Raw genomic sequence first — 16,269 nt, forward strand, 5'->3', positions numbered from 1 at the left:
CATGAGCAAAAAAAACTCTTGTGGGGGAAAAGAAGCGACATGCTTTATCTTGAGGCGTTTTCCGCCTCAAAAACCCCATTGAAATCAATGGGAGACGGAAATGAACATATTTTGTTATTGCGGTTTTTTGCCAAGATTTTTGACGCTCGCGGTTATTCCATCTCTCTGTTGAAGAGATAGCTAAAAAAAAAAGGCTAAAAAAAACGTGACAAAGAAACGCGTCAAAAATCGCGTGTGGTGCAAAACCACTTTAAAAAAACCGGTGCTGATTTTTCCAGGCAGAATTTTCTGCCTGCAAAAAACTCAGTGTGAACAGGGCCCAATAAAGCTGAGCAGAATATATCTGCCTGTGATAGACGGAGAGAATATGATTCTCCTAACCTTACATTTGTAGCGGGAAGTGAATGGCCATATTTATAAAGCACTTGGTCACTAATTGCAATATTTTTATATCGGACATTGGATTTATCATACATTCTCCATATTTCCCTCCGCTATCGCCACACATGCAATTCTTAATGCAAGACCAGCTGGACACCCTACCACTCAAGGGCATAGCTACGGTGGGGAGGGCGGGGCATGCCCCATGCACGCTCTCTTCAATCAGCCGCTACCCTTTACAGGGAAGCTCTTGTAGGTTTCAATACGCAGAGCATTTTTTTAAATTCAAAAAATGGTGCCCCCCAATGGTGTCTAAGCCCTCGCTACAGCCTTGTATGCAATAATCCCAATAACTTCGTAATCGTAGAAACCGCGAGCATCAATTCACTGTGAAGTTCTTTAAAAAGGACCTGCCACCTCTCCTGACATGTCTATTTTAGTAAATAACTGTATTCCCTATATAATCACAATTCTGAAGCAACTTTTCTTAGAACTCTATGTTGTGCCATTCCTCTGTTATTCCTCCTTAAAATGTATGAATAAATAGACAACTGGGTGTTACGAGTTGGGGGTGTGTCCTACACAGACTAACAATGTCCAATCAGTGCTGACAGAGACTGTGTAAGGCCACGCCCCCATGACAAGGGGAATGATAACACCCAGTTGCCAATTGATTCATACATTTCTAGGAGGAATAACAGAGGAACAGCACAACAAAGATTTCTAAGAAAGTTTTTTCCAGAATTGTTATTTCATAGGCAATACAACTATTTACTAAAATAGACATGTCAGGAGAGGCGACCGGTCCTCTTGAAAAATATTTATCACACACATTTGTTTAGAAGGTGGTGTATGAAATCGTTCTGCATCTTTAGAAATTATTTTCTCTCTATGGGACTCAAGGTCAATTTGAGCGATTTTTAAAAATTAATTCCAAAAACTTTCGTTTGCAATAAAAAGTTTATAACATTCGGATCATGTGTTCCCAGGCCACGAGTTATCAGCCAGGTCTTTCCGGCAGTTACTGGGTTAATCGCTCGCCATTCACTCGCATGACCTCTCCGCATGGACACACCCCCTTTCGACATCAGCTGACTAGGGAGTAGGCGTGGCGGAAGAGAAACGGGGGCTCGGCTTTCAACTCTTCTGATTGGCGGATTCTGCTGACGTCAGCAGCCGCTCTGAAACTACGCCCACCTGGTGACGCAGGCGCAGCCGTAGCGTTTTGTTTGCGTAGAAGAGATAGAAAAAAAAAAAGCAAGAGTCCGGGAAAGACCGGTGAGAGGAGAAGAGCGTGAGAACTACGTACCGACGACGTATTGCGTCACCAGCGGCCTACTACCACCACAGGGTAGTCACCTAGCAGCGCCGGTTCTCTTTTGTTTCCTGAGTGGATTATAACCGTCTCACACCTTCAACTCCAGGCCTCAGTGCCCTACCGCACCACCACCAACCCAGCGCTTGACGCTGCTCCGGGAACCTCCTTGCCCCGGCTGGCATGGAGGGAACAGTAGACAAGAAAAGGTGAGTGTTCTCTGCCTTTCTACCCTCATGAGGGGAGCCATATACCCCCAGGATGTCTCTACCGCTAGGGGGCGCCGGAGGTGGGAATTCTACAATCTCCGGTAAATAGAGGCCCTTGAAGTGTCCTTAGTGATATCTGTACCTGGGAAAGCTGGGTGATAACTGCTCCACCGTGTTATGCTCCAACAAGGGCGCATAGAAGCAGAAGATAAATTGGCAGATATACTTTGCAGGAGTCTGAGAAAGCTGGGTGATAACCAGCATGGCTGTATTAGAACTCCAGAAGATCAATGAGCAGATTTGCCATGCAGGAGTTGGGGAAAGCTGGGTGATTGGTTGGCACCCAGCTTTCCAGGAGACAGATACAACTAAGAACGGCTAAATAATATTGTGACAACTTGATGGACTTGGGAGGACTTGCAGCAGCCTGGGGGAGGGGGGCACATGCTGGGGACCCCCGCTCCCCTATTAATACCCTGAAGAAAGGGGTCTTGTTATTCAGTGACTTCTGGTTGGTACCTAGATTTTGGCCAGGCTTGAAAACCTATTGATGATGGTGCGTCCTATATACGGCACCTTATTATAGATGTGATCCCCTATAGGGGCAATGTTTCTAGGGGTGAACATCTCCGTCATGTTACATGCCACAATTTCTATTTCTGTAGCATTTCCTATGAAAAAAAAAGTACGTATAGTATCTGAGGCATGCGGAGATATCTATAGGTGCTATACATTGCTGTCATGTTACGTTGCTGTCATATCACGGTTCTGCTAAAAGCCAAATCTGACTTCAAAGTGTGAATATGACCGAACACTCCGGGCAAGTGTTGCAGCTGTAATTCACATTGGGGTCCCAGCTCCCTGGATCTCACAATACAGAATAACTCAGGACCCCAGATTTCTCGACTTCCCCCTATAGATCGACCTGAGCCGCCTGGTACTATGCACAGGAGACGTTTCGTCCTTATGTAATCTTCAGACATTTTAACAAGGGGTCAAGAATCCCGTCTCATTGACACTTGCCTTTCTTAGGTCAAATAAATACTTTGTTGCTAAACTGGTTTTTATTCTTGTCTCTCTTACCCTGGGGGGGGTGGGGGGGGGGGGGGGTCATTCCTATATTGCCGCCCCCTCCCCTGCTCCTCATTCATCCAGGCTCAGGTTTCCTGTACTTTACCTTGTTGAATTCATAGTTTCCAGAATGGAAACTTGTGAACCCCTAAAATAATGGACTGGTCCCTAAAATGAACAATGTGCTATATTTACTATATTTGTGTCCTAGGAAAACATATATTGAGCGGTATAATTACTATGGGACCTATTATTTATTTCCCATTGCTTGTATATCGCCAACACATTCTGCTGTGCTGCACAAAAATTGTTACCATTCACTTCAGTCGGGATCCCAAGTATGTTTTTGAAGTGTGGTAGGAAAAGAAGAGACCCAACAAGCCCCCCCCCCCCAACATAGGGATCATACCAACTCCATGTAGATGTTGCCTTGATAGGATTTGACCCCAGTAAACCCATTGATAGGGGAAACGGACTCCAACTGTTGTGAAACTACAACTCCCAGCATGTCTTGACAGCCAAAGGCTTTATTATTACATCTAAAGGCTGTCAGGGCATGCTGGGAATTGTAGTTTCTGGAGTGTTCTAGGCTGCGGACCTCTGCTGTAGGGGGTAAATATGCGTTCAAGCAGTTTCAAAACTGCAACTCCCAGAGTGCCCTGACAGCCACATGCTGGGAGTAGTGGTTTCAAAACAGCTGGAGACCTTTGGGATGAAGTAATGGTTTGCTAGCCGTGGATTTCTGGCATCCTGAAAATTGAAGTGACACGAATACGTTGTCAGGACATGCTGGAAGCTGTAGTACTACAACAGCCGGAGACCACCACCATCCCCAGTAGTGTAGATTTGAGGTGCATTTTACTTTACGTTTCAGTGCGCAGATCCGACCAGAAATCTCTGAAAGTTACCAATTATTTCAGAATAGTTTTTTGGAAGTGTTTTCTTCCTGGCGATGCCTGGTTCTCCACCTTTTAACTTTTCTTCATATGTCAGGGTTGACCTTGGTGTCTCGGCAGGGTCTGGGGCCTGCTGCTTGTTGTTTTATAGCTTCTACTGTTTATAAACATTCTATTTGTTGCTACATTTCTTGCTATGTGGATATAATCCTTACCCAGAGCACAATGCCGGGATTTCTATCAGTAGCCGATCATGTAATATGTTATGTATGAACATATCGGTTGTGTACAGAGGTCACGCTATATAGATATTTCTCAGCCCGGTAAACTTACTCCTCTTAGAATTTCTATGGAGTATTTTTAGACGAGGAGTATATGATCTGTGATAACTCGATTTAATGGTAATTAGACTGAAAAGTCTTCAGTGACCTCGTGTATGTAGTGGGACTGCTGCGGGGAGACTGGACAGCAGCAGTGTTCACAGCAGAGGGTTTGTTTCTATTATAAGGGTATGTTCACACGGCTTATTTACGGATGTAATTCGGGCGTGTTACGCCTCAAATTACGTCCGAAAATGCGCCTCGATAGCGTTGGCAAACATCTGCCCATTGAAAGCAATGGGCTGACGTTTGTCTGTTCACACGAGGCGTATATTTACGCGTCGCTGTCAAAAGACGGTGTGAAAATAGACGCCCACGCCAAAGAAGTGTCATGTCACTTCTTCAGACGTAAATGGAACCGTTTTCCATGGACTCCATGGAAAACCAGCTCCAGTTACATCCGTAATGGAGGCGGCGTTCAGGCGCCTGCACATGCCGTTACGGCTGAAATGACTGGGCTGCTTTCTCCTGAAAACAGACCCGTAATTTTTGCCGTTACGGACGCTGCCGTGTGAACATACCCTAAGGGTACAGTCACACGGTTTATTTTCAGGCGGATTTCAGAGCGTAAAACGTTGGAAATACATTGTGTAGTTTATATGAGATGTATTTTTATGCTGCTGAATTGAGAAAACGTCTTGTAAAAAGCAGTGGCATGTCACTTGTTTTTGGAGCTGATTTACCATTGACATTATAAAAAAACTCTTAGAAAAATACACTGGCAAACACCAAAAACGCTTTGAAAATCCGCTCCAAAAACACCTGGATTCAGAGGCTGTTTTCTCTTGACATCAGACTCGTGTTTTTTGTGCCACAAACATATGCTGTGTGAATATACCCTTAGGCTATGTTCACACAAGCTATTTTCTGCCGTTTTTCGGGCCGTAAACGCCCTGAAAAATGGCTAAGAATGCAGGGGCTGAACGCCTCCAAACATCTGCCCATTGGTTTCAATGGGAAATACGGCGTTCCGGTCCCACGGGGTGTTTTTTACGTGGCGGTTTTTAAAAACGGCCGCGTAAAAAACACCTTGTAAAAAGAAGTGCATATTACTTCTTGAGACGTCTTTGCAGCTGTTTTTCATTGACTCCATAGAAAAACCGCTCCAAAAACAGCCGTAAAAAACGCTGCAAAAAACAGTTGTGTTTTTTTGGCACTGATTTTGATGCGGAAACCACATCGGAATTCGCGCCCAAAAAAACGGCCCACATCGTCCCCCATTGATTTCAATGGGAGGCAGAGGGTTTTTTCTTTCCCCAAGTGGCTTTTGGCCGCTTGCGGAAAAAAACAAACCAGCGGCATGTTCTTTCTTCCAGTGGTTTCTGCCTCTGACCTCCCATTGAAATCCATGGGAAGCAGAAAAAAACCTGTGGTGCTTGTTCCTGAGAGGTTTTTGTGTTGTTTTTTTTTGCCTGCGGCCCTTGCAATTCAACGTCCGCAGGCAAAAAACGCCACGAAAAATGCGGAAAGTTAAAGGAATTTTGAGGCAGATTTTTTTCCTCTACCAAAAAATACCGTCTGCATTCAGATGACGGTAATGCAGCCACATTTTTAGTTGACTGAACTAAGAGCATCGTGCTTTAGACCCGCGGTCTGTCCAGGGCTGCTGTTCGTTTGGGATATTGGACCCATGGTTGAGCCGTTTCTTCTGGCTTTAATATGGATGTCTGAATGAGGCCTCATGGATAGATATGAGATCTACTAACCTACATCAGGAGGCGGGCAAGGACAGGAACACTGATGGACCCAGACTTTTTGGAGAGCATGTGGAGGAAGGATTCTTTCTTCATGCTCTTATACTGTGCAGGGTGGCTGAGCGGGTTCAGTACACCCCGGTTGGGCAAAAATTGGCGCTTGGATGAGGCCCATTTGCAGTGCCCAGCAGCCCCGGAGGACCACTTCTTGTCAACTTATTTGAACTCCGATATTTAGCCGCCTGCGCCCAACTTCACAAGAAGCAAATTTAGTCTCGTGTAGAAATACAAGCGAAATTTAATTCAAAGCATTGAGGAGTGTTTACAGATGTCGTTGACAATTGTAGAGGCGTTATTGCCAGTCCTAGCTTAGTAAGTATTTGGTAACTATACGTGAATATGCTTCTCCATATTCTCTGCCATGTATAGGTTTTCCAGTGAATATGGGATCACCTCTGCATCGCCACAAATCAGAAGGGTCCACATTTTTATTTCCATCGCTATTAGAACATGCAATGTTCACATCTGAGTTGAAAGTCTCATGTCCCGGGGGCTTAATATGGATCCGTGTTGTACAGCTCAGAAATAGTTCACCTATAGGAATCTATGGGCCTATACTGTACCTTCAAGTGTTCTGATTTCATATAGAATTAAAGGGAAACTAAATTGTGGCATAACAGCGTACCTATGGACCTCGGTTGCTAATTTGTATTGGAATGTGTTCAGGAATTCTTCGCTCAGACATCTACAAGATGATGTGAAATCCTGAGTAGCGGCCGTCACCTGCTACTGTAATTAAAGAGGCTCTGTCACCAGATTTTAAAAAACGAGCATTTTTGGCCAAGTTATGACCATTTTTGTATTTATGCAAATGAGGCTTGCAAAAGTCCAACTGGGCGTGTATTATGTGCGTACATCGGGGCGTTTTTACTACTTTTACAAGCTGGGCGTTCTGACGAGAAGTATCATCCACTTCTCTTCAGAACGCCCAGCTTCTGGCAGTGCAGACACACAGCGTGTTCTCGAGAGATCACGCTGTGACGTCACTCACTTCCTGCCCCAGGTCCTGCATCGTGTCGGCCACATCGGCACCAGAGGCTACAGTTGATTCTGCAGCAGCATCGGCGTTTGCAGGTAAGTCGATGTAGCTACTTACCTGCAAACGCTGATGCTGCTGCAGAATCAACTGTAGCCTCTGGTGCCGATGTGGCCGACACGATGCAGGACCTGGGGCAGGAAGTGAGTGACGTCACAGCGTGATCTCTCGAACACGCTGGGTGTCTGCACTGCCAGAAGCTGGGCGTTCTAAAGAGAAGTGGATGATACTTCTCGTCAGAGCGCCCAGCTTGTAAAAGTAGTAAAAACGCCCCGATGTACGCACATAATACACGCCCAGTTGGACTTTTACTTTAAACACGCCCACTTGGACTTTTGCAAGCCTCATTTGCATAAATACAAAAATGGTCATAACTTGGCCAAAAATGCTCGTTTTTAAAAAATAAAAACGTTACTGTAATCTACATTGCAGCGACGATCTGCTGCAATAGGAGATAGGGGTTGCAAAATCTGGTGACAGAGCCTCTTTAAGAGCCATTTGTGACACTGAATTCTTTACATATGCAGCAGGTGCTTTAGTATTGTCAACTCCTCTGATGTATATAATCATGGCAGAGCCAATCCAAGGAGACCATTAGCCAGTGCCGCTACAAACGAGCCACTTCGTCTAATATTTTAGATTGTAGTGAAAAGTGTAGTTGTCTCCTGGGCTTTTACCAGCTCCTGGTCCTCAGTCTGTTCTCTCCTTGCTGCACAGCGGTGGTCTCCAACCTATGGCTCTCGAGCTGCTGCAAAATTACAACTCCCAGCATACCCTGAAGCAGTATGCTGGGAGTAGTGGTTTTGCAACAGCTGGAAAACCGTTTACATACAGGCAAATGACCGGGAAATAAGTTGCTGCACCGTATTGAATCAGTCACTCTGGCTCTTTGTGAAGTCTTTCCACCAGAAATCAATTCTTGAAATGTTTTTTTTTTTATATTTAACTCTTGTTGCATTTATTTAGTGACGTTTTACCACCACCGTTATTATTCGTAAGATGAATGATAACCGTATGGAGGAGGTTGTAGTCTTTTGCCGTTGCTGTGCCAGGATTGTTCTGCTTTCCAAGAGGCCCCAGTCTTTAGGGGATAATAAGACGCTCCGTGTAATGAGGGAAAACGAAGCAACCTGTAACTAATGTACATATAATGAAGCTGCTGATTCCACGTACAGGAGGATTTCACTGTAGAACGCAGGGTGCTGGATTATTATTTACAACCTTTAAATATTGGTTTACAACAGTGCGTCTTAACCCCTGAAGGATGTGATTTTTCATTTTCGTTTTTCACTTCCCGCCTTCCAAGAACCATAACTTTTTTTTATTTCTCCATCAGTAGAGTGGTGTGAGGGCTTATCTTTTGCGGAAGGAGTTGTAGTTTCTATTGGGAGCATTTAACCCCTTCCCGACATTTGACGTACATGTACGTCATGGAAAGCATTGACTTCCCGCAAAATGCCGTACATGTACGTCAAACGTTTGGCACCGGCTCAGAAGCTGAGTCGGTGCCATCATCGTCGGATCTCAGCTGTATCTTACAGCTGACATCCGACTGTAACGGCGGGGACCGAAATTAGCGTCGATCCCCGCCATTAACCCCTTAAGTGCAGCGCTCAAACGCGATCGCTGCACTTAAGGTGTTTGCAGCTCATCGGAGCCCCAGCAATGAAATTGCCGGGGTTCCGGTGGCTGCAATGGCAACCGGAGGCCTAATACTGGCCTCCCGGTCTGCCTAGCACCGAAGCCGGTCAAGATCCGCCCGGCGGCGGAGCCTGATCGGCTTCCGTAGCTGCCGGCAAGATGGCGCCGGGTCAGGAGCTGATCCGGCGTCATCAGCGGTGGAAGTCAGCTGTACTGTACAGCTGACATCCACCTGTAACGGCAGGAACCGGAGCTAGCTCCGATCCCTGCCATTAACCCCTTCGATGCAGCAATCGAAAGCGATTGCTGCATCGTAGCGGTTACTAGCAGATCGCCAGCCCTGACAGGCAATCGGGACTGGCGACTGCTGTTATGGCAACAGGAGACACAATGGTCTCCTGCTCTGCCATTACGGAAGCCGATTTAGGCCCCGCCGGGAGGCGAAGCCTAAACGGCTTGCTGTCAGTGAATGACTGACAGATCTAATACATTGCACTACATAGGTAGTGCAATGTATTAGAAAAAAAAAAATCTGACCGTTGGACCTTCAAGTCCCCTAGTGGGACTTGAGAAAAAGTGCAAAAAATAAAAGTTTGAAAACAATAAAAGTTTCAAGTAATCAAATAAAACACAATCCCCCTTTTACTCTTATCAAGTCCTTTATTATTGAAAAATAATAATAAACCATATGTATTTGGTATCGCCACGACCGTAACGACCGGAGGTATCAAAATATTATATTATTTATTGCACGCGGTGAACAGCGTAAAAAAAAAACGTAAAAAACTTTACCAGAGTTTCTGTTTTTTGGTCACTTTGCCCTACAAATATTACAATAAAAAGTGATCAAAAAGTCGCACGTATCCAAAAATGGTACCTATAAAAACTATAGCTCGTCCCGCAAAAAACAAGCCCTCATACACCTCCGTCGACAAAAAAATTAAAACGTTATGGTTCTCACAACTTGGCGACAGAAAAAATACATTCTTTTTACAAAAGTAATTTTATTGTGCAAAAAGTTGTAAAACATAAAAAAGTGCTATAAATTAGGTATCGCCGGAATCGTACTGACCCGCAGAATAAAGTTAACATGTAGTTTATAATGCGTGGTGAACGCTGTATAAAAAAAACAAAAAAAGCTGTGCCAGAATTGCGTTTTTTTTGTTTACCTGGCATCCCAAAAAATAGGATAAAAGGTGATCAAAAAGTTGCATGTACCCCAAAATGGTACCAATAATAACTACAGCTCGTCCCGCAACAAACCAGCCTTCATATCGATACGTCTATGAAAAATAAAATTAGTTATGGCTCCAATAAGTCAGGAAATAAAAAAATATGCAGTTGTGCCCGAGGGGAACATTTCTTCAGTTTGAAGAGGCGATTTATCAAGGACCTAAAATTAGGGAACCAGGAAGGGGAGGGCCCAAACATATCCGCTGGAAGCGACGGTGCCCGTATTATACCAGGAGAACACTTTCCCTGCAAAATTCCCCAAACTACAAAGGTGCCGAGTGTGGACCAAAAGGGGGATAAGAAATGACACCATTTATCAGTGCGACACTGGCCTGTGCGGAAAGGATTGCTTCACAGCGTAACACACATCTATGGATTATTTTTATTTTTTTATACCACCTGACTATGCCCCTTATATACTCCGCCCCGCTTACATGTACCCCCACATTATAAAACACCAGCAATACTCAAACAAATATAGTACCAAGCAAAATCCGCTCTCCAAAAGCCAAATGGTGCTCCCTCGGCCCTGAACCCTACAGCGTGCCCAAACAGCAGTTTCCTTCAACATATATGGCATCGTCATACCCGGGAGAACCCTTTTAACAATTTTTCGGGTGTGTGTCTCCAGCGTCATAAGCTGGGCATGACATATTTGCCACTGAATGGCATATCTAGGGAAAAATATTTTTTTTTAATTTGCACCATCCGCAGTGCATTCATTTATGGAAAAGACCTGTGGGGTGAAAATGCTCACTACACCCCTTAATAAATGCATTGAGGGGTGCAGTTCCATAGTGGGGGTCACTTATCAGGGGTTTCTTTTTATTATTTCACATCTGAGCCTCTGCAGTTGTGAACCAATACTTTGTAAATCGCCAAATTAGGCCTCCACTCCGCATGGTACTCTTCACTTCTGAGCCCTGTCATATGTCCAGACAAAAGATTAGGGCCACATGTAGGGTGTTTCTAAAACCGGGAAACACCGCATAATAATTAGAGAGCTGTCTTGTTATGGTGGCACAAGCCGGGCACCACATATTGGCATATCTATGGAAAAAAATCCAATTTTCACTCTGCAACATTGAGCGCACACTAATTTCTACAAAACACCTGCAGGGTTAAAATGCTTACTACACCCCTTGGTAAATGCATTGAGGGGTGTAGTTTCCAAAATGGGGTCACTTCTGGGGGGTTTCCACTGTTTTGGGCCCACAGGTGTCCAGAAACCAATCCAGCAACATCTGCACTCCAAATGGCGGTCCTTCCCATCTGAGCCCTGCGGTTTGCCCAAACAGCAGTTTATGACCACATATGGGGTATTGCCGTACTCGGGAGAAATAGCTTTACAAATGTTGGGTTCTTTTTTTCCTTTATTTGTTGAGAAAATGAAAAAATTTGCGCTAAAGCTACGTCTTATTGAAGAAAAAGGACTGTTTTTATTTTCACTGCCCAATTCTAATAAATTCTATGAAACATCTGTAGGGTCAAAATGCTCACTACACCCCTAGATGCATTCCTCAAGAGGTGTAGTTTCCTAAATGGAGTCCCTTTTTTGGCGTTTTCATTGTTTTGTCCCCTCAGGGGCTTTGCAAATGTGACCTGGCCTCCGCAAATCATTCCTGCTAAATGTGATCTCAAAAAGTCAAATAGTGCTCTTTCCCTTCTAAGCCCTGCCGTGTGTCCAAACAGCCGTTTATTACCACATGTGGGGTATTGTTTTACTCGGGAGAAATTGCTTTACAAATTTTGTGGTGCTTTTTCTCCTTTAGTCCTTCTGGAAATGAGAAAAAATTAGCTAAACCTACATTTTCTTTGAAAAAATGTAGATTATTATTTTCAGGGCCTACTTCCAATAATTTCTGCAAAAAAACTGTGGTGTCAAATCGCTCACTATACCCCTAGATAATTTCCTCAATGGGTGTTGTTTCCAAAATGGGGTCACTTGTGGGGGGTTTCCACTGTTTTGTCCCCTCAGGGGCTTTGTAAATGTAACATGGCCTCCGCAAACCATTCCTGCTAAATTTGAGTTCCAAAAGCCAAATGGCGCTCTTTCCCTTCTCAGCCTCGCCGTGTGTCCAAACAGCCGTTTATTACCACATGTGGGGTACTGTTTTACTCGGGAGAAATTTCTGTACAAATTTTATGGTGATTTTTCTCCTTTAGTCCTTGTGGAAATGAAAAAAAATTAGCTAAACCTACATTTTATTTGAAAAAATTTAGATTTTCATTTTCACAGCCTACTTGCAAAAATTTCTGCAAAAAACCTGTGGGGTCAAAATGCTCACTATACCCCTAGATAATTTCCTCAAGGGGTATAGTTTCCAAAATGGGGTCACTTGTTTGGGGTTTTCACTGTTTTGTCACCTCAGGGGCTTTGTAAATGTGACATGGCCTCCGCAAACCATTCCTGCTAAATGTGAACTCCAAAAGCCAAATAGTGCTCTTTCCCTTCTAAGCCCTGCCGTGTGTCCAAACAGCCGTTTATTACCACATGTGAGGTATTGTTTTACTCGGGAGAAATTGCTTTACAAATTTTGCGGTGCTTTTTCTCCTTTAGTCCTTGTGGAAATGAGAAAAAAAAATCGCTAAACCTACATTTTCTTTGAAGAAATGTTGATTTTAATTTTCACCGCCTACTTCCAATAATTTCTGTAAAAAACCTGTGCGGTCAAAATGCTCACTACACCCCTAGATAATTTCCTTGAGGTGTCTAGTTTCCCAGATGGGGTCAATTTTGGGGGATTTTGACTGTTTTGGCACCGCAAGAGCCCTTCAAACCTGACATGGTGCCTAAAATATATTCTAACAAAAATAAGGCCCCAAAATCCACTAGGTGCTCCTTTGCTTCTGAGGCCGGTGCTTCAGTCCAGTAGCACGCTACGGCCACATGTGGGATATTTCCTAAAACTGCAGAAACTGGGCAACAAATATTGAGTTGCATTTCTCTGGTAAAACCTTCTGTGTTATAAAAAAAATTGTATTAAAAATGTATTTCTGCAGAAAAATATGAAATTTGTAAATTTCACCTCTACTTTGCTTTAATTCCTGTGAAATGTTTAAAGGGTTAAGACATTTTCTAAATGCTGTTTTGAATACTTTGAGGGGTGAAGTTTTTAAAATGGGGTGACTTTTTTGGGGTTTCTAATATATAAGGCCCTCAAAACCACTTCACAACTGAACTGGCCCCTGTAAAAATGGCCTTTTGAAATTTTCTTGAAAATGTGAGAAATTGCTGCTAAAGTTCTAAGCCTTGTGAGGTCATAGAAAAATAAAAGGATGTTCAAAAAACGATGCCAATCTAAAGTAGACATATGGGTGATGTTAATTAGCAACAATTTTGTGTGGTATAACTGCCTGTCTTACAAGCAGATACATTTAAATTGAGAAAAATGCTAATTTTTGAAATTCTTCGCTAATTTTTGGTGTTTTTCACAATTAAATACTGAACATATCGAGCAAATTTTGCCAGTAACATAAAGTCCAATGTGTCACGAGAAAACAATCTCAGAATCGCTTGGATAGGTGAAAGCATTCCGGAGTTATTACCACATAAAGTGACACATGTCAGATTTGAAAAATGAGGCTCTGTCAGGAAGGTCAAAAGTGGCTAAAGAGGGAAGGGGTTAAAGTACCATATATAATGTACTGGGAAACTGCAAAAAATTATTCACGGGCTGAAATTGGAAAAACTGCGATTGCTCCGTTATTTTTTGGGTTTCGTTTTTATGGCTTTGACAGTTCGATAAAAATGACAACTTAACTTTATTCCGTGGCTCAATACGATTACAGTGATACCAAATTTATATAGGATTTTTTAAATGTTACTACTTTTAAAAAAACTTTTTGTTTAGAAAAAAAATAGTTTTGTTTTGCCATAACTTTTTTTTAAAAATTTTCTGTGGATTGAGGGCTAATTTTATTTGCGGGTCGGCCTGTAGTTAGTTTTTATTGGTACTAATTTGTTTTGTTACTTTTTGTTCACTTTTTTTTATTATTTTTTTAGAGCGAAGTTGACCAAAAACAGTTTTTGGCGTTTTAAATCTTTTTTTACGCGATTCAGTGTTTATTTTTTACATTACTTTAGAGAAGAAAAAAAAATGGGAAAGGGTGTTTGTTTTTTTTGTTTTTTACTACTAAACTTTATTTAACTTTTTTTTTTTTTTTTATACACAAACTATTAGTTCCCCTAGGGGACTTGAACCAGAGATCGTCAGTACAATATACTGCAAGACTAATGTAATGCAGCGTATAGTCCTTTTTACAGGCTTTCTGTTAAGCCCGGCCCGGGGCACAATGGTCTCCTCTTCTAGGGTTACAATACTTCTAATGTGGCTTTTTATTTATTTTTGCCAAAAAAAAGCTCATGTGAATAAACATTTAAGACGTCGCCTTTGATGGTCCAGGACACTCATCATTGTTCTATTTGGGCTACATAGTTTTAGAAACACATGCCCGTCCTAGGCCTTTGATAATGATAGTGATAGTCAGTAACCTTACCCTCTCACTGATGGACGAGCCCTGGACACTGACGGGTCCTGACCTGTGTGAAGACTTCTGCATCCAGTTCTGACTAATGAGGCGATTCTGGACTTGGCTTCATTGAAGTCCTTGAGATTTTTCTGTCCTGTTAAGTGACACCTACTAGCGGCAGATAATACCGTTTGTCAGGCAATTTTATGACGGTAAGGGAACAGGGATTGTGTCGCAGCATGATTAGGCAAATGTGCCATTCAGGAGTCTCAGAAAGCTGAGTGGCATGTGAGACCCAGCTTTCTTATAACTCACCAATGACAGGATTTAAAATCTAACAGTTTGACTGGACAAATGCCACGGTCCGAGTGTCTTGTGGCTCGTGTGACGTTGGACTTTTACAAGATATTTAATGCAAATTGATAAAACGACACAAGATAACAACTCTTCTTTGTGTAGAAGGTTCAGGTGTCACTTGAGTTTGCTGCTTTGTTGCCATGTAAGGAAGATCTTTGGGATTATTTGTTTTTCTACAATGTTGCACTTTGTTTAGCTGCTGCTGTGAAATTCAAATGCAGCGTTTTGCTGCCTTTTTGTACATATTTTCTATTTTTTGCTGTTTTTATGGCCGCGTGCATTCATTTCTATGAGCCTGGACCGCAAAACACGGCCGTAATAAGACATGTCCTATCTTTTTGTGGTCCAAGCTCATGGGCAATGCATGGACCGTGAAAACCACGCTCGTGTGCATGGGCCCATTGAAATTAATGGGGCCGCAATTCACCCGCAGACTTGCAGGTGAATTGCGGCCGAAAAAATACGTTCGTGTGCATGGGGCCTTAGGAAATGTCCCATTGATGGCACAGATAGAGGCGATGTACTCCTTTTGTGTGTCTTACAATGCCAAATCATCAAATTAAAGTGGATATTCTGCACACACAAGGCCTTGTTCACATCAGGTTTGTGATGTACGTTTAGCGTGGATGCCAGGAAAGCGCCCAACATGCACACTAAACGTGTCTGTAGGACTCCATTAGTCCAATGGTGGCCAATAGCATTTTCTTTTGGCCTCCATCCGGCTGGTATAAACTTTTATTTTTGTTAGGTATAGTCTATGGGTGACAGATGCCATGTCTGGGCAACCGTCACAGCCTGCGTTTACCTTGTACGTAGGTAACATATGGCAGCAAACGTATTGACTATAGCTTCGTAGTAAAGAGCCATCAGGTTTGTGCCACTGTGTGCATGATGCCTCAGGCTGGGGCTGCCAAGAGGCTCTATTGTATTGCATCTATAGGATTACATTGAGTCACGTCACATGTACTTGTGAGAGAGGTAAAAATCCAAGAAGACATAGTAACAGTAAAATACAGTTACGTGATTGATGTCATCTGACAAATCTGTGTACTGCACCATCCTCCGGTTCTATTCACGCTGCTCCCAGTGCACAAGCCAAATGTACCCATTGACCCCTATGGGCCTTACGGTTGCCAAAAGTGTCCTTTTGGCATCTGCAAGGCTGATATATACTTTGACTATATAGAAAAGCGCAGCGGTGTACTTCGGATACAGTTGCATATGTCGGAGATATACATCACAGTTTAAAGCGCCCTTTCCTGATGGTGGTAGGGATTGCCCCCCCCCCCCCTGGCTGGTGAACTATCGGCTCAGCCGGTATTTACACTGGGAGGCCAGAAAAAAAATAATTTCAATATTTTACCAGCAATAGCAAGTGCCAATGTTTTTGCACAAAAAGTCAGATTACTTCCCATTTGGATTGGATACTTCTTCTTGGCCAGGATGCCCAGCCCTAGGTATGTCAGGACTAGGTCAAGTGTGAGATTGGCACTGCCAAGTGATTGCAATGGGACCGGAGTGCC

General features: G+C 43.2%; 1 protein-coding gene across 3 annotated transcripts in view; it reads left to right on the plus strand.

The window, feature by feature from the left end:
- The first annotated feature begins 1,559 nt into the window (after positions 1 to 1,559).
- The window catches only part of HIF1A (hypoxia inducible factor 1 subunit alpha), a 46,854-nt gene continuing 32,144 nt past the window's right edge, over positions 1,560 to 16,269 (plus strand). The window contains exon 1 of one of the 3 annotated variants that reach the window (XM_075843720.1): positions 1,560 to 1,905. In XM_075843720.1, the coding sequence (XP_075699835.1) occupies positions 1,880 to 1,905 (26 nt within the window). In that variant the 5' untranslated portion in view covers positions 1,560 to 1,879. The remainder of the gene's footprint in view (positions 1,906 to 16,269) is intronic. The other 2 variants (XM_075843719.1, XM_075843721.1) reach the window with 2 other exon arrangements.

The sequence above is a fragment of the Rhinoderma darwinii genome, chromosome 12 (assembly GCF_050947455.1).
Source record: "Rhinoderma darwinii isolate aRhiDar2 chromosome 12, aRhiDar2.hap1, whole genome shotgun sequence".
NCBI lineage: Eukaryota > Metazoa > Chordata > Amphibia > Anura > Rhinodermatidae > Rhinoderma > Rhinoderma darwinii.